The 21285-nt window shown below is 35.9% G+C and overlaps 3 protein-coding genes across 7 annotated transcripts; 2 read left to right on the plus strand and 1 right to left on the minus strand.

Moving 5' to 3' along the window:
• The first annotated feature begins 752 nt into the window (after positions 1-752).
• LOC307161773 (transcription factor Sox-14) lies at positions 753-1578 on the plus strand. The gene has a single exon (XM_079876715.1). The coding sequence runs from the start codon at positions 900-902 to the stop codon at positions 1575-1577; it is 678 nt and encodes a 225-aa protein (XP_079732841.1). The 5' UTR covers positions 753-899; the 3' UTR covers position 1578.
• A 2145-nt stretch (positions 1579-3723) lies between these two features.
• Positions 3724-5425, plus strand: cldn18 (claudin 18). Its single transcript, XM_079877585.1, has 5 exons — positions 3724-4018; positions 4295-4459; positions 4595-4739; positions 4841-4939; positions 5058-5425. The coding sequence occupies exons 1-5, from the start codon at positions 3802-3804 to the stop codon at positions 5161-5163; spliced, it is 732 nt and encodes a 243-aa protein (XP_079733711.1). The 5' UTR covers positions 3724-3801; the 3' UTR covers positions 5164-5425.
• A 185-nt stretch (positions 5426-5610) lies between these two features.
• On the minus strand, positions 5611-20924 carry hfm1 (helicase for meiosis 1). 5 transcript variants are annotated; one of them, XM_079875257.1, is made up of 41 exons: positions 20691-20924; positions 20468-20523; positions 20290-20381; positions 20053-20165; positions 17258-17477; positions 16869-17119; positions 16569-16610; positions 16066-16136; positions 15856-15988; positions 15576-15727; positions 15421-15498; positions 15168-15323; positions 14866-15066; positions 14690-14778; positions 14211-14254; positions 14005-14106; positions 13745-13890; positions 13335-13429; positions 13070-13203; positions 12937-12984; positions 12739-12819; positions 12488-12579; positions 12278-12384; positions 12137-12184; positions 11936-12033; positions 11642-11776; positions 11389-11474; positions 11153-11236; positions 10735-10892; positions 10542-10645; positions 10245-10409; positions 9824-9910; positions 7880-7986; positions 7635-7717; positions 7430-7530; positions 7217-7300; positions 6866-7138; positions 6662-6716; positions 6409-6439; positions 6141-6271; positions 5611-6067 (listed from the first exon to the last, which is right to left on the minus strand). In XM_079875257.1, exons 3-41 carry the CDS (start codon positions 20358-20360, stop codon positions 6001-6003), a joined length of 4323 nt encoding a protein of 1440 aa, XP_079731383.1. In that variant the 5' UTR covers positions 20361-20381; positions 20468-20523; positions 20691-20924; the 3' UTR covers positions 5611-6000. The 5 variants fall into 5 exon arrangements, with proteins under 5 accessions (XP_079731383.1, XP_079731385.1, XP_079731386.1 ...); XM_079875259.1 differs by having other exon boundaries at positions 11168-11236; positions 20290-20523; XM_079875260.1 differs by having other exon boundaries at positions 6141-6229; positions 20290-20523.
• Positions 20925-21285: the final 361 nt, after the last annotated feature.

Raw genomic sequence — 21285 nt, forward strand, 5'->3', positions numbered from 1 at the left:
ATTAAAGAATATCTAAAAACAGAAAAACATTCTGTTTAGATGTGAAAAGCAAATGCTTTAAAAATGTAAAACTGATTTTAATCATCAAATAATCTAAATTATTTTATCATAGTTATGCAAGTTTTATAAGCTCAAATTAACTGACAACATGAAATGTTTGTACTTTTAGAAATGTATTCAGTCTCCAGAAGCATTTGAAATGAACTGACCAAGGCAAGAAGGTGATTAAAAGAAAAAAGAGCTATAAAGGAAATTGTCACAGCAACATTCCCTTATGCATTCATATAGCCTTTCATGGTCAAAAAATGGTCAAAAAATCATGGTCATGTTATGCCTATGACAGCTTTTGTGGTAATTAGCACCAAGGACAGCAATGAATAGTGTCCTCGCAGTGTAAGATCAAAGTTGTGTGTGTGTGTGTGTGTGTGTGTGGCGGCGGCTTACCTAAACTTTTATAAACAGCTTTAACGTCATTTTAATTTCATTGAGTCCCCTTTTTGCAGAAATCATTGGTTTTCTGGTGTCATTGTAACTGTATATGTCGCTCACGCGCTGATTGGGCGCGAGGTGGTGATGTGTCAGAGCGCGCGCTCCTCGCTGCAAAGCTTTCTTTGAAACTCTCTGCTCTTGACAGAGATTTAAAACAAATATCTCACAAACCAAGAGGTCGTTCACACACACACACACACACACACACACACACACACACACTTCACTGTAAATTGCAAAGAAATAATCCTGCCCTTCAAACAGCGCGTTCATTCCGCTGCATCTCCATGAAATAGACTTGCAGACCTCATCTCTATTCACCAGAGGAACCCTCTTTTTCCACAGATGATTTAAATAGCCTATACTTTCAAGTGTTATAGCATTTTTTCTTCCGTGACGCAAAGCAGCAAATGAACTTGAGGAACATGGTGAAGCAGCCCACGGAGCACATCAAGAGACCAATGAACGCGTTCATGGTGTGGTCGCGAGGTCAGAGAAGACAGATGGCACTGGAGAACCCAAAGATGCACAACTCTGAGATCAGCAAGAGACTCGGTGCCGAGTGGAAGTTGCTCTCTGAGTCTGAAAAAAGACCTTACATCGACGAGGCCAAAAGACTTCGCGCCCAACACATGAGAGAGCATCCAGATTACAAATACCGACCGAGACGCAAACCTAAAGGACTGTTGAGGAAGGACACGCTGTTGTCTTTAGCGCTTCACAGCGAGCGAGACTTTCAAAGCATCTCAACTTTGACCAAACCACGACCTCTCCATTCAGCTGCGTCCATGCAACATCCTTTCATTGAGCCGATCCGATCCAATACTGCTTTCCAACATGAAAAACCTGCCATAACCCCTGGCCCGATGGCTTTTTCTCCAGCTTTAGGCTATCAGAGTGGACACAGGTGCATCGGGAGTCTGGGATGCCCCGGTCAGTACGCGCACACTCACCTGTCCCCTGCAAACCCCGGATACCTGCTGCCCTGTAACTGTTCGCCCTGGTCTTCTTCCAGTCTCACACCTCCACTTGCCTACATAGTGTTTCCAGGTATGAGCAAGACTGCAGTGAACTCTACAGCGCTGTGACTCAGGCATTAAGATGGGATTAATATCGCGGAAAGTTTTTTTTAAAGAGAGAAGCCTATTTTTTTCCTGTTTCTCACTTTAAGTTCAAGTGCATCTTAATAGGCAAAATTTTCATGAACATTTAGCCTATTAAATGGACAACACTTTGATTATGAATTGTATATGAACAATGATAGCCTACCTACCTACTATTTAGTAAGTTAGTTAGTTGTTTTGGCATTTCACATTTGTTTTCATTGATTCATGAAGCCCATGGGATCATTGGAATAATTATAAATTATAAAATTACTTAATGCTCAGAGCCAAAGATGAATTTTAACACAATCAAATGCCATGATGATTTGAAGTCATTTGTGTATTGAAATTTTACCTGAAAATTGTTATATGAATGGAAATGCAGTTAAAGACTCTTTCAAAGACATTTTCTACATGCTCAAATGCCAAAAACAACATTAAATATTAATTTTTAAAAAATCAAGTGTTCCTTTAATACTGCTGATTTTTAAAAGTGCAGCATAGACATATTAAAACACTTGTTTTAAAAGCTGCTCAGCTTACTGTATACATAATGTTATACAACATAACATTCATTTTGACTTTGAATTTAATTTGATCCAATTACGAAGTCATACCTGTCAATTAAATCAATAAGCCCTGTGAAGCCGTGCATGAGTTTAGAACAGCTGGGGCGTTGTTAGAAACCACCTTAGCTGTTCTAAATTAACTGTAAATCATGGCTTCATGGGCTTATGGTCTTGTGGTTTTATGATTCATGAATTATATTCAGGCAACAATCCTCTAGTCTAAAGCTGTGATTGAAATCCTAAAGGGAAAAAAACATTGTATCAATAAAAAAACTTTTCAATTGCAAACAAATTGTTCGTTCGTTTTTTTTTTTTTTTTTTCAACAAGTGCAGATTTGCATTTGTGTGTTTGCCTTAGTTTGGCACTCTCTGCCCTGTCTATTGTAATACATTTATATTGATGTTCTAGACAGTAACATGTAGACCTATGCATATTTAGCCTATAAATAAAGCTCTGTATGGGTTATTTTGGGAACAGCCCCTAATTTTTTGTTAATTAACAGTTTCCTACAATTCAACTGTCTATCAAAATATTAATGATTTATATGTAATTGTAATGGGTGAAATAATACAGAAGAGGTGGGACAGGTGGAAATCATCTTCTTCATCTTATGGTTCTTACAAGCTTTCTTTAGTTTTGTTTTATAATGTTCATCTCATAAGATTCTTGTAATATTTTTACCTTTTTCTTATGTTATACAGTGGCTTGCGAATGTATTTAAACCCCTTAATTTTTTCACATTTTGTTTTGTTGCTGCGTTATGTTAAACTACTTTAAATTGCTTTTTTTCCACATTAATCTACTTTGTAAATTTATTAAAAATAACCAAGCCACGAGGTCAAAAGAACTGCCTGTAGAGCTCAGAGACAGGATTGTGCCAGAGCCTGGGCTTAAACCCAACTGAACATTTCCGGAGAAAGCTGAAAATGAATATGCTGTTTATATCTGGAACAAATCCAAATGATTAATTATAATAAACAAGATACAACTGCAAAATATCACGCACAATCATGAAGGTGTTCACTGTTTTTTCATAATTTTATTGAATTACTGTACACCTTATCATGCACGTGCATCTTACCACATGCAATTAAATGCTATAAAACATTTTTTGCACATTCCATTTATAATGTCTCATATTTTGTTTTCTGTCCTCAGAAATGTAATTATTTACTCATTGTTATCAGCCTCTTTTCATCATCTGCTGATTCTTCATGCATCAGTATTAGTAAAGTATTAAGCAGAGCAACAGTCAGAGAGATGAAAGAAAAGCAAAGCAGAATTAATCTTGAATTAAATGTTTATTCTCTGAGTCAATATGATCTAACAATTAGGTGTGCAATTCAAGGCCTGTCTGACCTGTTCTTAGATATTACACACCAAGTGACCTCAGGTATATTTGTGTTGGTTAATGCTCAGACAGACTATGACTATCCAGACTATCCTCCTTTTATGTTTCTGTTAGAGGTAGGTGGAACTATGACCACTCAAAGCTCATTACAAGCATCACTTTATGAGTGTGCAAGTGAGCCTTCACACTATAAAAAGCAGTCTCACCCTGTCCAGCTTCAGTTAAACTCAACGCTTGTCACTATCAACTTCACCAGATCTTTAACCGAGAAACGAAGACAGAAGCAGAATGAGTGCCGCCGCGCTGCAGACCACAGGTTTCGTATCAGGCGTCATCGGTATGACTGGAGTTTTTGCAGCCACGCTTATGGATATCTGGTGCGCCAGAAACCAGGAGCACAAGGTAACTTCCATCTACACTTATAAGGGCCTGTGGAAGGATTGTGAAGTGTCAAGCTCTGGATTCACTGAGTGCCAACCTCTCTACAGCCATCTGAACTACTCAGGTGGGTTGGGATTTATTTATTTTAGATTGAGAGATTTTCTACAAACCCAAAATGTACAGTACATCAACATTTATTTCTGAACCTCTCAATGCACCTAACATTGAGAGTTAAATTTGTTCCAGAAGTGTTCATTTTTTTCACCAAATGTTTCTTTTTGTGTGCACTGCTCAGTAACTGCTAGCCGAACAATGAAAACTAGGTAGAAATCAAACTCAAAGGCACTAATGACCCTCTAACATCCTGTGGGTTTTCTTTTCCGTTTGTTTTCTTTTTCAGGACTCCTTCAGGCTACAAGAGCTTTGATGGTAGTAGCAATTTTAGTGAGTGTGATCGCAGTTTTCATCGGATTCTTCTGCTTTAAGTGCCATAAAATGAGAAGTATGGAGTTATCGACCAGGGCCAAACTGATACTAAGCACAGGGATCCTGTTTATCATTGCTGGTAAACATTACTCACAAACTAAACCCCACTGATCTATCAGTTATTAAATACTATTAGGTTTACAGATTAAATTGTTATTATTACAATAATTCCCATTATAATACACGAGGTCCAAATAATCTTTGTTCTTTTCAGGTCTTTGTGATATTTCTGGAGCATCAGTGTATGCTGATCAAATTGTGCCTAGTTTCATGATGACCCCATACGATCAAAAGCATGGAGAGAAGGGAGGGGTACAATGTGTGAATAACCAAGGAGGAACTGATTCATTTGCTTCCAGGTAAGATGAAAAACCATCGATTTTCCACCGGCAAATGTTCAACGGGTGTCTGTTATGTGCTGGTCACATCACTTCCTGTCTTCTTTGTTTTGAATGGTTAGGTACACATTTGGTCCCGCCCTCTACATAGCCTGGGTAGGAGGAGCTTTGTTACTCCTGGGAGGAATTTTGAAGTGCATTGCATTCAAAAGAATGCAAACGTAAGTCGCTGCATTTTAAAGCGTAACATAGACCTTAAATATTAGATCTATCTATCTATCTTTCTTTCGCTCTGACACATTAAGTTGAAATGTACTAACTAGCATGGTTCCATTTTAGCAACACTGATGTGAGAGAAGGATATATTTACAACGCCCCAGCCCAGTGCAGGACAGTAGATGAAGAGTGCCATGTCCAGAGAGTCCAAGGAGAACAAAGAAATTAATGGCGGGGCGTTTTCCCAAATCATGTCATGCCTATATGTAATGCCTTGCACTGATGACCTGAAGTCAATTTCTTCTGTGCTGTTTTCGATAATTGCAGTAAAAATGTGTTCATTGTTTTTTAATGTCTCTACTGAAAAGTCTTGATTGTACATGGGTAAATTGGTTAGATAAGGTTGGAATGTCACAGGTGTTTAAGATTCAACAACAAATCACTCTAAATAATTTGCTGTTTGGAATTATAATAAACTTTTGCCACAACTGTACTTGACATGTAGCAGCTAAATTGTTTGGCCTAGCTCAGAGCAATTTCTTACATTTACAGAGACTGGAGAAGAAAGGAAAAAGTCTCTACCTAAAAAAATAAATAAAAAAAACTCTACCCTAACCCAATTGCTAAAAGACAAATGTGCATTGATAGAATAAAAAACAGAGACACACACTTTTCTCATTCATTCCTGACTTTACCATTTTGACAATCTATTTTCATTTCATGTGATATTTATAGATCAATTTCCAATATTTTTAGTAAAATTAAGAATTTTTAATACATTTAAGAATAAGATTAAATATATTGAACATCCAAATATAGTTCAGCCTTTTTAAAACAGATAGAAAGCTCTCCAACATATAACAACTTGCTGCAATGCAAAAGAAAATAACTATTTTGTCATTGTCTTTTTGACATTCTATTTCACATTAACATTTTTTGCTGCAAATTGTCCATAAAGTGCAGTTAAACCAAGAACGTCTTTACACCAGAAAATAAACAAATGGCAGAGGATCTTGGAGTCTTTACAACACAGTGCTAAATGTGTCAGGAATCCTTCACAACAACTCTAAAAAAGGCCATCAAACATACCGAGAAAAACACTGGTCTCATTGCTGATGTCCTCTGTGTGATCCCTGCAATTATTAAGCAATGTTAACATTGTAAACTGGTAATATGATAACTAAAGTTAATTATTTCTTGAAATACCTGCTAACAGGTGTGTTTTCCTTTAAAGCCGCATCTGTCCTTGAGAAGAAATCAAATCTTCTTTGGACTGAAGGTGTTTTGGCTTGACTCTGGTTTGAGAGGGAGTTCATACAAATTTCTGAGCACACAGCCTATGAAATGAATTATAAAACTAGTGATTTGCAACTGAAACACAATCATTGTGTGCTTTCTAAGTAACCAAAATGCATGGTACCATATTTGTTTTGAAAAGTTTGAGGGAATGTTAAAAGTATTTATGTATACTTACAGTCTGGGGTGTCACAGCCATTGGTAGGATCCTGAAAAAAGTAATCATATTTTCAGAGGCATAAGGCCAAAAGCAAAGGATAGCTCAGGAGATCTAGAATACACCCTAGAATAATTGCTCTTGAATCCCTATTAAACAAGCTTTTAATCAGGGGAAGTGGGTGACTTTGTGAGTGATATTAAAAAAGCCCCACAACATTTATTTCTGCTGAACTGAAACGTGAATGAGGGAAAAATTGTCTATTTTCAGTTACCTTTGTGGCAAGACTTCAAAGGTTTGGGCTGGACATTGTGAGGCTGAAGCCAAAACTAAAACAACAACAAAAAACATCAAGGAAGTTTTAGCATTTAAATTTTTTACAGATTTACAACAATTTTCAACGATTTTTACAAATATCTGACATACAAAAACCATTAAAAAGAAAAGAAAATAAGACTATAAAATGAGTCCAACAAACCATAATTTGTAGGTTGATCACGGTCTGTCATCAGGTTACATATTTTGGATTCATAGCACACCTCACTAGCATCAACCAGGTTACCATCATCAAAATCATCCCAATCATTCACTCCCAGGTCAAAGGTCACATCCAGGGAACCAGACCAGAGGTTATCAGTGTCAGTACTGTGGTCTGGGTTTGCATGGACTGAATAAACAGTGGCTTTATTAGGACTAACTCTGTGCATCTGTCCATCGTTGCATGGCTTGAACTGACTGTGAAGCGAAACCCCTGAAAATATGACGGCACCATTATTATTATTAATATGAACAATATGAGGCAAACACCAGAAGCTCTAAAGTACCATACTTTGATGTAAAGCAGAAGGTGGAGGATGTTCCAATGCTAGGTCTCCAGTTTCAGAATAGACGTCTCCAAGCTCGTCATTGTAACCTGTAAATAGTTTGACAACTGAAACATCAGAGTTCTGAGATTTATAATTAAACTCTAACCTCACATTCACTGTAACTGCTGTATTTTCTGTCAACAAACTTGAGTGTATGTGAATCAGAGTAAACATACCATCATTGTATGATGATAAATTCTCATGTGGAGTGACAAAACTGGCCTCTAACTCCTTGATTTCATATGTACTTTGAGTGTAACACTGACTTCCCTCAAACCTACAAGAAGGAATGTCAACTTTAGGAAATAATACAATATCAACAATGACAACTTCATCAACAATAATAGGGCAACTTTTGTTGTCAGCAGAAAACCAAAATACTTCTTGGCAGCAGGCAGTGTGTGTTTGGGTTTGTATGAGAACTGCTGCATGCTTACAGCCGCTGTTCCATTATTCATCATCATCTAAAGGGAAACTCAAGAAAATTGGATTGAGACTTTGACACAATACAGTGTATCTTACAGAAATAAATTCTAGGCATTGAAGTGTACTATTATTAGACTATATTGAATCATATATCTTCTGACAGTTTTGTACATGTAACCCTTGATAGTCGGAATTCTGACCTTCAAACGTTTCACAGGAGTCTCACAGAGTCTCTCATTTCTCATTTTTAGATTGTTAAGGTATGAGGAGAAAGAGGACTGAGCCCGTTTAACAACTCCAACTTTGCCTAAAAGGGAAACAAGGTGATATAGCAGCACAGACAGTATCTGTTTCCACCCACATATATCCGATAAGGAAATATGAATTTGAACCAGCAGACTGATATAATTATAATTATTATAATATATAATTATAATATATTAGGCCTAATATATTATATACAGTTTTCTTAGTGTGATATTTATTGCCAGTTTATCATTAAGTGTCGAATTTGTTCTCTTCTAATGATTAGATGAAAACAATGCTTTATTCACAAAAGTTTTATGCGATATTCCAATTTTGCACATAAATTCACAACTTTGGATGGAAACAACTAAATAATAACTAATGATATGGAGCTTATAATATGACAAAATTATTTGAATTTGAATTGTGTAAATATGAATTATTGACAAGTGTAATCTTACAATATTGAATATTGTGTGGAGTTTTAAATAGTTCTGAATTTGATTCCTTTTAAACGAATATTGAACATTTGAAATTTAACGAATTGAAATGTTTTTATGGCTGAATTTTATAGACATGTTTTTTCAAACAGCTGTTGTTTTGTTCTGAATTCTTCAAATATCCATTTTTAAAAAATACAAATTCAAGTTTTCAAGATGAAGAAGAAATTCGGAGCTTCAAATTGATTTTTCTAAAATTCAGATCTTACAGAACGTAGGTCACAGGTCATCCACAGGGAAGAGTATGGCGGCAAATCAATGCCTAAAAGAATTGAGCGTACAACTGATGCTGGCGTGTGCGGTAAATGACTTCCGCGAAATGACTGTTTTTGCTCGCTCTAACACTTTTATTTTTGGCATTCGGGGGGCGGTACTTACTGTTTTAATAACCTTGAATGTCATTGGTTACTTCCTCTTTTTCCGGATGTCAGTTGTGATTGGACGCCTGTCCCAATGACCCATAATTTACTTGGCTTGAGACATGAGACATCACTTATTTTGTTTTATTTAATGTGGTTTATTAATGTGTAATGTGATTAAATGGATTGCTAATATAGAATAGATTCTTACCAGATACTTTATTAACAGGAAGTCTTACTAGTGATTGCATTGTGTTGTTGAGAGATATTGACAGACTGTAATGACGCATTTCCATGGTTATTAACATTGTAAATCTACCAACATTTTTATAATTTTTAACGTAATAGAAGTGGTTTATTATATTTTCTATTAAATGTAAATGGGGTTCTGGCTTCTCAAGTTAAGATACAGAGCACAGCATGAATTATATCTTCCAAATGCCTTTTAAGAATTTGCAACAGAATACAGAGGAACAAAATTAAACCCAGCAAATTATTAAACCCATCTTAAACTCAACGACTGAACAAATGATACAAGGATTTCTCTTTAACCACCACCACTTTTGCGCCAGAAAACTACTGCAGTGCAGCCAAAATGCTCCGTTCGACTCTTCTGAGATCCTCTACTCTTCCCTGTGGATGACCTGTGACCTACTTTCTGTATGATCTGATTTTTCCATGTTTTGAATTTTAGAAAACTGAATTAAGTTCCAAATTTCAGCTTCATCTTGAAAACTTGAATCTGTAATTTTTAAAACTGGATATTTGCAGTCTAAGAATTCAGAACAAAAAAATAGCTGTTTGAAAATACATGTTCAGCCATAAAAACATTTCAATTCGTTATATTTCAAATGTTCAATATTCGTTTAATGAAATCAAGTTCAGAACTATTTAAAATTCCACATAATATTAAATTTTGTTAGATTACACTTGTCAATAATTCAAATTTACACAATTCAAATTCAAATAATTTTGTCATATTATAAGCTCCATATAATGACAGCACAATCCAGGATCATCTAGAATCTCTCATACTCACAGCACTCGTGTCCACAGAGCTCCTTGTTTTTGCAGAGATGATGGCACTGTCTCGTGTTTGGAGCAAATTGATCCATGAAGAGAATGCCTACATTAAGTTAAATATAATCTTTGAAAGAGTCAAGCATTTATTTAATTCATTTAGTTTCAGCAGATTAATCAGACCATTTATATCTAGTATTAACATTCATCTCGGGGGAGATCTGCAATCTGATCACACAAGTGGTCAAAGAAAATGTCTTTGAGATGCATGTTACAACCATGCAAAATATTTGATGTGTCTCACCTGTCCGCTTGTGAAATGGATGCTAATACCAGGTATAAACAGGGCAACTGATTTTCTGAAGTCACAAAGTCTAGTTCAAAAACATTGTAACTATCTGAGGTCTGATTAAATTGTTGTTGTTGTCAAGAAGTCTGACCTCTGTCTGAAGAAGTGTGAGTTGTCGACGTAGGGCCTTGTCTCTTCCCTGTGTCGAGAATCCTCTGCACTTTCCATGTAGGGCTCTTTCTGATGCAGGACTCATGTCCAAACCTCTTTGCTCCTGAGTAGTAAGCCCTGTACTCCTGCTGTACGTCCAGGCCCACTACACAATCAACAATTATTAATTGTTCTAAAATATTATCAGATAGAACAGATCAATCTACATGTAGATGTTTATGTAAAACAAATATTATTCTGTTTAAGTGGTTGCCAAGCATTGGCTATGGCCACTGACCATATTCAGAGCTGATCAAATGAATGCTAAGCTCCTCTCCCTTGGGTGTTCTTGTCACCTCGATTCTCTTTGACCAGCTCCCAGACCTCAAGAGCATTGTGTCCCTGGAAAAATAAATTATGCATCTCCTACATATTTTAATTTCTTTTTTTAAGATAACTTGCCAGTGATTATTAAATCACATAGATCTTACATGATTTTCTGCTGGAAAACTACATTATTGTCACAGTCCCCAATAATGAGAGTTACATGATGATGGTCTGGTGCTGTCCGTTTCGATGCCAACTCCATAAAATTCTGCAAGTTCACTGTGACCACAATCTCAGCTGTGGACAGACTGTATCGAGAAATCTAGAAAAATATTTGATTATATTAAATTATATCTGAAATTTTAAAATTATGATGGCTCAATCTGCAGTTTTTTTAATCATCATAAAGATATTAAATGTGGTGTGACTGTGAATATGTAATGAAATTCTGAAATTCTGCTTAAAAGGCTATTTAAAATAATTTTATAAGGATAAATTACAGGTTGTCAACTTTCCACAACTTTATTCCAAGTCAACTACCCAAGTATGAGACTCCAATGTAATTATATATATACACGTTACCTGTTCCAAACTAACTTCATATTTTGGAAGTTTGCTGACAGCTTCCTTAATCTGGTTCCCAAATGGAGGGTGTCGGTTCACAATCTGGCAAAAAAAATTAATAAAAAATAAAAATAATAATAATAATAATTATGTGTCAGTACAATTAGTATAACAGAAAGGGACATCATAACATCATCATGAATAAATGTATTACTTAAACTTCTAAACAATATATGTAGGATATTTTGGCTTACTAGCTCTAGTTCTCTGGGACTAGTCAGCTCAATTTTGCTGAATGTTGTAAGCCCTGCATTCACCATAGCAGTAGCGAGTTGTAATCCTAGAAAAGAAGACTCCAAATATATAAACACATTCATCTGTCACAACAAATATACTCAGTTTTAATCAGTAGGTTCCATTTATTCACTTTTGTCTCAATTAACAAAGTCACCACTTATCCTTTTTTAATGATGATACAGTATATAAGTTTTAGATGTGCTCCCTGACCTATCCTCTCAAGCTGTCTGGAGACGTAAGACGAGTTCTCCCACAGTTTAGCTCGAAAACATTTGGCAAGAATTAAAGAGTTGAGTCGAGCTGAAAAATTCGATTTGGAGTGATGACTGAGAAACTCAGTCAGATCTGGCAGAGATCGAAAACAGTATTTTGTTAATTTTATGCTAAGTAAAGAGGGGCATGAGAAAGAATTGTACATTTGCAATTACATGGCCATATCATCATCAGACAGACAGAATAAAAGCTTAAATAGAGACATTACACAAGATTATGTTAGTAACATACATCTGCTGACTCTATTTCCATTTCTGAATATTTTTCCAGTGTCCTGTATGAGTCCAAACTCCTGAATCGGGATGCAGCTGAGCTGAGCTTGAATCAGACTAGGATGAGATTATAAATGCATGCATAAATAAATAAATAAACAAATATGCAGACCATGGAATAAATTGTACATTCAAACAGTAATAGCAAGCAAGACCTTACCAATTCACTTTCATGTCATTACTTTTGATCTTTCCTTCCATAGGAAACCTAAATAGAAAATATTACAGCTGACATGCTTTTTAGTCCACCTATATACAGTACGTTAACTATGACAATTAGGTAGTTAAAGACAATTTTGACCTGATGGTGTTTCTGTTCTTATCCTTGTTCAACATGTTCAAGGTTTTCTTCTCATTTACTCTCAGTTGCACATCACTAAATTCTTTACCCTTCGATATCAGTTCAATCTATAAAGCGAGAAAAAAATATTTTTCTTTCATTATATGTTGTTCTGAAGAAGTAAACAGCAATGGGTCAGGAAATGCCAGAAGGACAACAATGCTTTCTTACCAACTCGGGTAAAGTCTCTGTTCCAGTCACCCTACTGAACTGACTTACTGTGTCAAAGGCAACACAGTACCTGGCCATGAGTTTTCCAATCTCTGTGTGTGAACATTTCATTTATATTCATCTATATTCATTTATTTATATTTCATTTATATTAAATTGGTAGAGTCATTAAAATACTTATAAAAAGAGAAAAGGAGAACTATATAAACTTTTATTTTATTTTTTATGGGAAAAAGAGTGTTATCAGTAACCTGTGGGCTTGATGTTAATGTCTTCATCCATGGTAATCAGGTTAAAAGAAGCCAAAGAGTTGAGGTTCTTCAAGCACAGTTCTGAAACACACAGTGTAAATCGTATTTACACCACAAGTTCCTCAGTCTAGAAGGTTTTTCAAATGAATGATTACCAACTGATTCACTGATTTAAATCAGCTAATCGTTTTTTCATACCTTGTAATTTAGTCTCAATTCCACATTTGTCAAGCTCAGGGGGGAAACCTGTGACAAAATATGATATTAATAAAAACATCTAGTAGCACTTTTGATGATTATAACTTTAGAGTGGACAAGGTTTAGGATTTACCGTAGTGCTTGGGGTTTTTTAAAGCACGGATGTACAGGAAGGTAGAGCGGATCCAGTCTAGAGCCATGTTCACATCAGATATGGTGTGGAGAACTATCTCTGCATTCAAGTGCTCCACCAAGTTTGTATGCAAGCTGAAAACAGTAATTCTGTTGTACTCATCACATACATAGATAACACATAAATCAACTAGCCTATATCATATGTTTAGGGAATATAAAAAATCCTCTAAGGCTGAACAAAATGTGTTTTAGATGGTATATACCTGCTCTCTATGCTGTCTATGCCACTTAAGAAATGTGTGTATTTCTCCTTTGTCTGAGACCGGGTCATGATCACTGCAGTCGCTGTCGTATCAAACTAAACAAAAACAAAAAAGCCAGCATGTACTGTAGTCTCAATCTTAATACTGTAATAGCTCTATGTTTGCATTGCCAAGTGAAATGTAGCCAAATTGCTTGACTTCATATATTGCTGCAGTGCTTATGGAGCAGCCACTTATTTTATATTTAATATGTATGTTTTGATAGGTACATGTCTTCCAATTGAGTAAAATACATGTATTTTATTTCTAGATTATTATTACAACCTATACACATAAAGAGTTCAGAACACCAGGAGAGACCTCCTGAAGTCTCTACTTAACAAGTCATGCTCTGTATTTGTTAGCAGTACCTGTGGTCTGCCAGCTCTCCCAATCATCTGTAACAGGTCAGCTTCACTGTACTCTTCACATGCACCACCAACATAGTGCAATGTGGATTTGATTACTACAAGATGGGCTGGCAAATTCACACCCATGGCTAGGGTGCTGGTTGTAACTGAATAAGAGAAAAAAAGGGTTTCCTATGAAGGCTTTTGTTTAATAATACATTATGTACTGAATAATGAACAATCAAAAAGTAAATGAGTGAAAATATATTTACAGAACTTACATAACACTGGCAAGTCACCAACTGTAAATGCTTTTTCAATCAATTTCCTGTCTGACACATCCATGCCAGCATGATGATATCCAATGCCACAAATAAATATATCTGGAAGAGAAATAGACGAAAAAAATATAGTTTACCTTTATAAAACAGTGACCAATGTATTCATGAATGTCGTACAGCAGAATGAATCTCATTATTGTACACACCTCTGAGTTTTGCATCAAGCAGAGAGTTTGCATATTTCATCAGTCTATGAAAAAGAAAAGTTAAACTAAGAGATGTACACATCTCAAGAGTAATCTTAAAAGTACAGTTCATATCTGGCAATTAAATCTTTGGAAGTTCAACAACAATATGCTTAAATATGCATTTAAATCAGAAGTGTCCAAACTTGGTCCTGGAAGGCCACTGTCCTATAACTCTAACTTGCCTAAACACAACTGCCTGAAAGTTTCTAGTATGCCTAGTAGGACTTTGATTAGCTGTTCAGGTGTGTTTAAATGGGATTGGAGTTCAAATCTGCAGGACAGTGGCCCTCTACGAGCAGGATTGGACACCCCTGATTTATATTGATGTATATATAGATTTAATCTCCAGACCAAAAATGTTTGATATAAGTGGCAATGTTTCATTGATTTCAAAATGGAAAAGTATATTTACATCATATGTAATGTGACTATAGTACCTTTGTTTGTGGTCAATACTCATATTGAACCTGGCATCCTTGGCAAGCACAGCAGCAGACTGTTGAACTCCTTTTCTTGTGGAGCAAAACTGTTAATTTCAAACAAATGTATCATATCACATTTTTATTTTAAAATACACAACCCAACACATTTGCATTCGCAAAGATTCACTTACCACAAGGGTTGGTTTTTGATCAGAGTAGGTCTGAATAATGTTGGCCATTTTGTAGTTGAGAGAAAGATCAAACTTAAATTCATTCTGATTACTTCCACAGGGGAACCCAAGCACCACTTTCCTCAGTTTCACTGGCCTGTGACTATCATCCATCTCCAGACAAGTGGCAGGCCCTGACTCATCCGAAAGCCATTCAGATACCTTCAAAATTGTTGAGAACAGCACAGGAATTATCTAAATGAACCTGAACACAGATAAGCAGATTTATTTGAATGGCTTTGGTACTTCATGAAACTACGTACGTCGCGGATGTTTGGGATGGTAGCTGAGACAGCCACAAATCTCACAGATGCTTTTGATTCTGGATTTACAGCTAGGTGGTGCGAGTGCATGGTTTTCATTCTGCTGACCACAACCTCAAGAGTCGCTCCACGGGTTTTGTCTTTCACCACATGTGCCTAGAGATGGTATGTAGACAAAAATGTCATGGATTAATTAACAAAACACTGCAATCAATATTCAAATACAGATCACATGGGAGTAAATAAATCAGACCTCATCAATGAGGAAGAGACGAACAGATGGCAATAAACAGTTATCCTTCCACCTCCTTGTCATGCTGTCCCATTTTTCCTTTTAAGGGGAAAAAAACGTTCACACCTGTTGGAAATATGTTTGATGTCTAGACTGTACCATATGTGGCAACTTACTGGAGTTGTAAAAATTAGATGAGCATCCTGGATTTCAAAAATGTCATCAATTTCTGTGTCTCCAGTTAACTCCTTGCAGTTTAGTCCAAGAGGTCCAAACTTCTGTTTCCAGTCTTCATATCGTTGACTGCAAAGAGCCTTAATTGGTGCCACTAAAGCATAAACCAAAGAATGTCAGACAGTATTTGTTATAAATTACTGAATAAAATGTCTCCAATAAAAATGCTTAGTTTATAATCCTATTAATCTTAAATAATAATAATTATCGTTTGTAACTCACTGTACACAGCTCTGACATTGTGCCAGGGCTCAGAAGCCTCAATCAGTAGTCGAACAATGGCCAGCTCAAAGAGCACCGTTTTCCCAGAGCCCGTGGGAGCACAGGCAACAAAATTTTTATCGGTGTACAGAACCTGAAATAGAGCAATAATCTGCCACATACCGTGTTTATGAACTTTATATTATACAGATATAAATGCTAGAGACTTACATCATCCAATGCCTGGGACTGCACATAGTTAAAGTAAGGGAATTCTTTAAACACATTCCTGAATTTAGCAGCTACACATATATCAAGGAAAACAATGAACATGCCATCATTCACACTCCAAAGGTATAAGAGTACATTGAAGAAGACTTACATGAATGATTTAAAGTCCCCATGAAATTAGAGTTTTCCTATATTTCTTATTGAAACAGGAACTTTGGGTGGGACATATCAAAGAACTTGTCCTGTTTAATCTGACAAAAATATGTGTAGTGCAACATGAATCATCAAAGTTTTTTGATCTGTATTCCCAGATGAGAATCTTTTTCATGTGAATATTGTCTAAAAGTTAATTTTGTCAGTGTTTAGGAGTACACTAGCATTTAGCTAAGCTCAATGCTAATGAACATGGATTAAAAGTCAGAAAAGTCTGATTCTGATTTCATGAGGTCCTTAATAGAATTAAAACTTATTTATTATCAGCTGTGCTGAATGGAGGAGGATACGAATTTCAGAGACTGAGCGAAGTGTTCCTTTTCCAGATGACCCTTTAAAAACAGCATCAAAATTAAAAACTGGACAAATATTCAGTCTAACACTAACTGTTATCTATGGAAATTTTTTATAGTTTTTCTACGTATGCCCTAACAAACTGCATATTTTACTTTATTAAACCATACAAAGATTTACCTTCAGATAGAATAGCTGGTTAATGTAGTAAATTTGTGGCAACATGGACCGCTCCACATAACTAACTCTACGTCATGGCATTTCAGTTAACTTATAGTTCTATAGTATTATATTACCTTCAAATTCTGCAGGTTCGAAACCAAGATGGAGATTATGGTTTGTTTTTGCAGGTACATCAAATGTTTGTTCTGTTTGGGCCAAGCCAATAAAGGGACTACAGGTACCAAATGCACGTGAAGTCTGTGGGCCGCTGGTTGTCATAGCACCCTGACCAAGGAAACCAGTGTCATTTGTTGTTGACATCATATGATTTGGGATACCGTCTTCACCATTCCCTGATATCCTTCTTGTGGGAGCTCTGAACAACCTATGTTTATAACAAGGACAATAAAGGCAGTTTGCTTACCCACTTATTGTTCTACTGCCAATATCCATTTTAAAAACAAAGAACTGCTTGTTACACCAGCAAATTTTGTTAACTCAGTCAAGATGCAGCAAAGACTACCTAGTCTTGAAGGGAGGAGCACTGGCAGTAGGTAAAGGCCTCGATTCCGCAAAACCCTTCATGCCGACAGCCTGATTTCTTTCTCTAGAGGGTTCATGGGTCCACAAAACAGATTCCTCCAGCTCATATGATTTCACAGTCTGACCTTGGACATTTTCATTAGGATTGTGAAATGGTTTTTGAACTGGAGCCAGAAAATTCTTCGATCTCTGAGAGTAATCTTCATAAATAAGGAAACAAAAATGTAACAGCTTTTTTGTCATTTGAGTAACTACAATCTCTAATAAGAAATATAAGTGATTAAATTTGCACTCTAAACTAGCAGTGAAATTTGTTGTAAAATTTGAAAATGTGTAGCAATATTAACCTGTACCAACAAATGTAGATACAGACATTGTTTACTAATATTTGTCATGAAAGTACGATAATAACCAGTTTCTCACCATGTATTTTTTGCATATATGTATGTGTGTGTGTGTGTGTGTGTGTATGTGAAAAAGGAAGGACACCCTATTTCTATGGTTTTATGTATCAGGAGGACATAGTTAAAATAATAATATCATCTGATCCTTGGCAGACAATTTTAATCCCTTGTCTAAAAATTAGGCAAATACAACCTCAAATGAACAACAACGCATGACATATTACACCGTGTCATTATTTATTTAACAAAAACTAGGCCAAAATGGAAAAGTACAGGTGACAAACTAAGTACACATTGCTGCTTCCATAGGAATTAAGAGGGTAAGTAGCAGTCAGGTGCTGCTAATCAAATGCCTTTGATTAATTGATCATCAGCAAGTGTGATCACCTCTATAAAAGCAGAAGTTTTGGCAGTTTACTGTTCTGGAGCATTCAGGTGTGTTAACACCATGCCAAGGAGGAAAGACACCAGCAACCTTATGACCCCAGTAAATCAAACCGGTGACTAAACGGTCAATTTCACATTGTTTCTCCTAGTATGTAATAATCAACAAATCTCTTATTTACATTGTGTTTGCACTGTCAGTTATGATGAAAGCATTCGTTAGTGTGCAGAAATCGAGTTGCAATGACGAGATCGCTGCATACATGTCTGAGATCAGATGCAATGCTCATCACTGCAACCTTTCATGCCACGATCTTAATATAATGCCACAGATCTAATTGCATTGCTATAATTATCACTTTTCAGGAGTAGTTAACATTGAGAGCAGTAATAGTAAAAACGTGCTAATTTTTTAAGTAAAAATCATACTAACATTATAAGTGCACCCCAGGAAACAATAAAACTATGCAGTTCATGACCCCTTTAAGTATTGCCTTTAGAATTCAAATCTAATTTGAATTTTGCTAATATTTAAGAAAGAAATTCAAATTTAGCTTTTCATCCATTTTGACAGCCCTACAAACCTCAATGAACTGAAGCAATGTTGTAAAGAAGAGTGGGCCAGAATGATGAAAGAGACTGATACTGTCATACAGAAAATTATTCATTCAGCTTATTGCTTCTAAAAGTGGCTCTACAAGCATTAAAGGAGAACTCCGGTCAATTTTAACATTGAGCTAATTTTTTTGTACATTTGGAGTGCTGTCAATACAGAGAACAACGACAAAAATCGGTGTTGCCTACACCGAGTTATTCTATTTTTAAAATTTGCACCCTATTGACTTAGTAGGCTTAGTAGTAAGCCTGCTTTTTAGCCTCTTAACATCCTTTAAGTGTCATTACAAGTGCACAGAAAATGTGAGTGATTCCTTCCGAGTGAACACGGGTGGATCTGACTGCAGTAGATGTTAGAGATATTAATAAAAATGAAGTTAATTCAGCCAGCGCTCATACCTTTGTTTACATCCTGTTTTCGGTGGAAGGCCATAGTAATCGATTGTCGAGTTCACGCGCATAGGTTCAGTTACCAATGATCACGCGCGTGAACTCGACAATCGATTACTATGGCCTTCCACCGAAAACAGGATGTAAACAAAGGTATGAGCGCTGGCTGAATTAACTTCATTTTTATTAATATCTCTAACATCTACTGCAGTCAGATCCACCCGTGTTCACTCGGAAGGAATCACTCACATTTTCTGTGCACTTGTAATGACACTTAAAGGATGTTAAGAGGCTAAAAAGCAGGCTTACTACTTGCCCCATTGAAGTCAATAGGGTGCAAATTTTAAAAATAGAATAACTCGGTGTAGGCAACACCGATTTTTGTCGTTGTTCTCTGTATTGACAGCACTCCAAATGTACAAAAAAATGAGCTCAATGTTAAAATTGACCGGAGTTCTCCTTTAATCACAGGGTCTACTTAGTTTGTCACCCATGGCTTTTCAATTTTGACTTTATTTTTATTAAATAAATGACACAGTGTAATGTAATTTGTTGTTGTTCATCTGAGGTTGTATTTATCTTATTTTAAGGCCTGCTAACGACCAGATGATTTTTATTATGTTCTGATAAAATTCGAAAGGGTGTCCTTTGTTTTTCACATGACTATATATATATATATATGTATGTGTGTGTACTATGTATAATTATTTTGTATTTATAAATACCCACATATGCATGTATATAAGAGATATTTGCATGTATATACTGTATATATATTTATACATATAAATATTTTATATATAAATAAAACTTATATACATGCATGTGTGTGCATTTATATACAAAACAATCATACACAGTACACACACATAGCCTATATTATGTAAACACAAACAATTATATAAATATGTTGATTAAAAATGCACATGATATGCTTAAACTACCAAAACCTTATTTTAGCTTCAATCCAAACAAGACTCACTACATGAGGAAAGGTGTGCTGCCTCTCCCTGGATGTCTTGTGTTGCAGGTATTTGTGATAATGAGGGTGGAGCATCAAAGATCCAGGAGCCTTGTCCCTGACATAATGGTTTCCTAAACAGAGCCATATAGACAAGTGCTGTTATAAACGTAATAACCAGTTTCTCAACATTTATTCATTCATTCTCAGATATCTGGCGTGTGTCTTTTCAGGTATCATGTGTAAAGGCCTACTCACACTTTCTGAATTACTGGCCTGTCATAAAACAGGTTATCCAGAGACGAAACGCCTTCTTCAGACTCTAACATCTTGTAGGTGTCATTGAAATCCTAAAAGAACAACTTTAATATAGATAATGGCGACATAAAGCTGCTATAAAGCAATACAATATACTGATGTAAAGCGAGTTATTTACTGTGAACCCTCGAGTTTAGCTGTTAGCCGGCAGGCTAATGTTTCTCCGAGTGAAACCTGCGAAAATAATTAGCTAAATTAATCGCCTAATGTATGCGGTGGAATGTCTTGGTACACTTTGTGTGAACATAAATAGCAAAGTGACTATTAAAAGTCTAAAAACATAACATATATGTATATTTTCATGGATTGTATCTAATAAAACAGCATTTTGTGAGGAATACTTTGTAAATGGCGTTCTCGTGAAGGCGGCAATCGAACCCGCGAGGCGCGAGCCAGTCTATGGGCGCGAGCTGTGAACCGTCTGTCTCGACCAAGGTCATGCAAATCATCATTGCGACATTAAACATAGTCGTTTTATTAGAGACCAGATAATATCAACAGGAATACTCTTTGTAAGGCTCTACACGCTGTATTTTACGGAATTAAATAACAGAAAGCTACAATATTTTAATTAAATTAATAAATGTAACGCCTTTTACGTTCTTTAGAATGATAGCTGCCTGTCTGACTAGACCTATTTTGGGGAAACACCATTGAAGGAATTTCTTGTGTTTCCCCAGTTCAAACTTGATGTGCATATGCATTCATTATATACGATAAATCATTTTACTGTGATATACCGTGCTATGAGCGTTATTTTATTCAAAATAACTGATTGAGAGTGCCATTGTAATTCTTTCTGCTTATCTTCTTCTGTTCACTTTACCGTCAGTACTTCTACTTGCCACCTATTTGGAATAGTCCACTTTTTGTTTGGGGGGCATTATTTACAGGACTCATACTAATGATTAATTTTCTCCCGATTAAACGTATTCA

The sequence above is a fragment of the Squalius cephalus genome, assembly GCF_949319135.1.
Source record: "Squalius cephalus genome assembly, chromosome: 7".
Classification (NCBI taxonomy): domain Eukaryota; kingdom Metazoa; phylum Chordata; class Actinopteri; order Cypriniformes; family Leuciscidae; genus Squalius; species Squalius cephalus.

Coding starts and splice junctions, on each gene's coding strand:
- LOC307161773 (XM_079876715.1), top strand. CDS start 900: ATGAACTTGAGGAACATGGTGAAGCAGCCCACGGAGCACATCAAGAGA.
- cldn18 (XM_079877585.1), top strand. CDS start 3,802: ATGAGTGCCGCCGCGCTGCAGACCACAGGTTTCGTATCAGGCGTCATC. Junction 4,019..4,294: donor CAGCCATCTGAACTACTCAG/GTGGGTTGGGAT, acceptor TTTCTTTTTCAG/GACTCCTTCAGGCTACAAGA. Junction 4,740..4,840: donor ACTGATTCATTTGCTTCCAG/GTAAGATGAAAA, acceptor TTGAATGGTTAG/GTACACATTTGGTCCCGCCC.
- hfm1 (XM_079875257.1), bottom strand. CDS start 20,360: ATGTTAGAGTCTGAAGAAGGCGTTTCGTCTCTGGATAACCTGTTTTAT. Junction 14,779..14,865: donor ATCAAAAACCAACCCTTGTG/GTAAGTGAATCT, acceptor TGAAATTAACAG/TTTTGCTCCACAAGAAAAGG. Junction 12,385..12,487: donor CAGAGACTTTACCCGAGTTG/GTAAGAAAGCAT, acceptor CTCGCTTTATAG/ATTGAACTGATATCGAAGGG.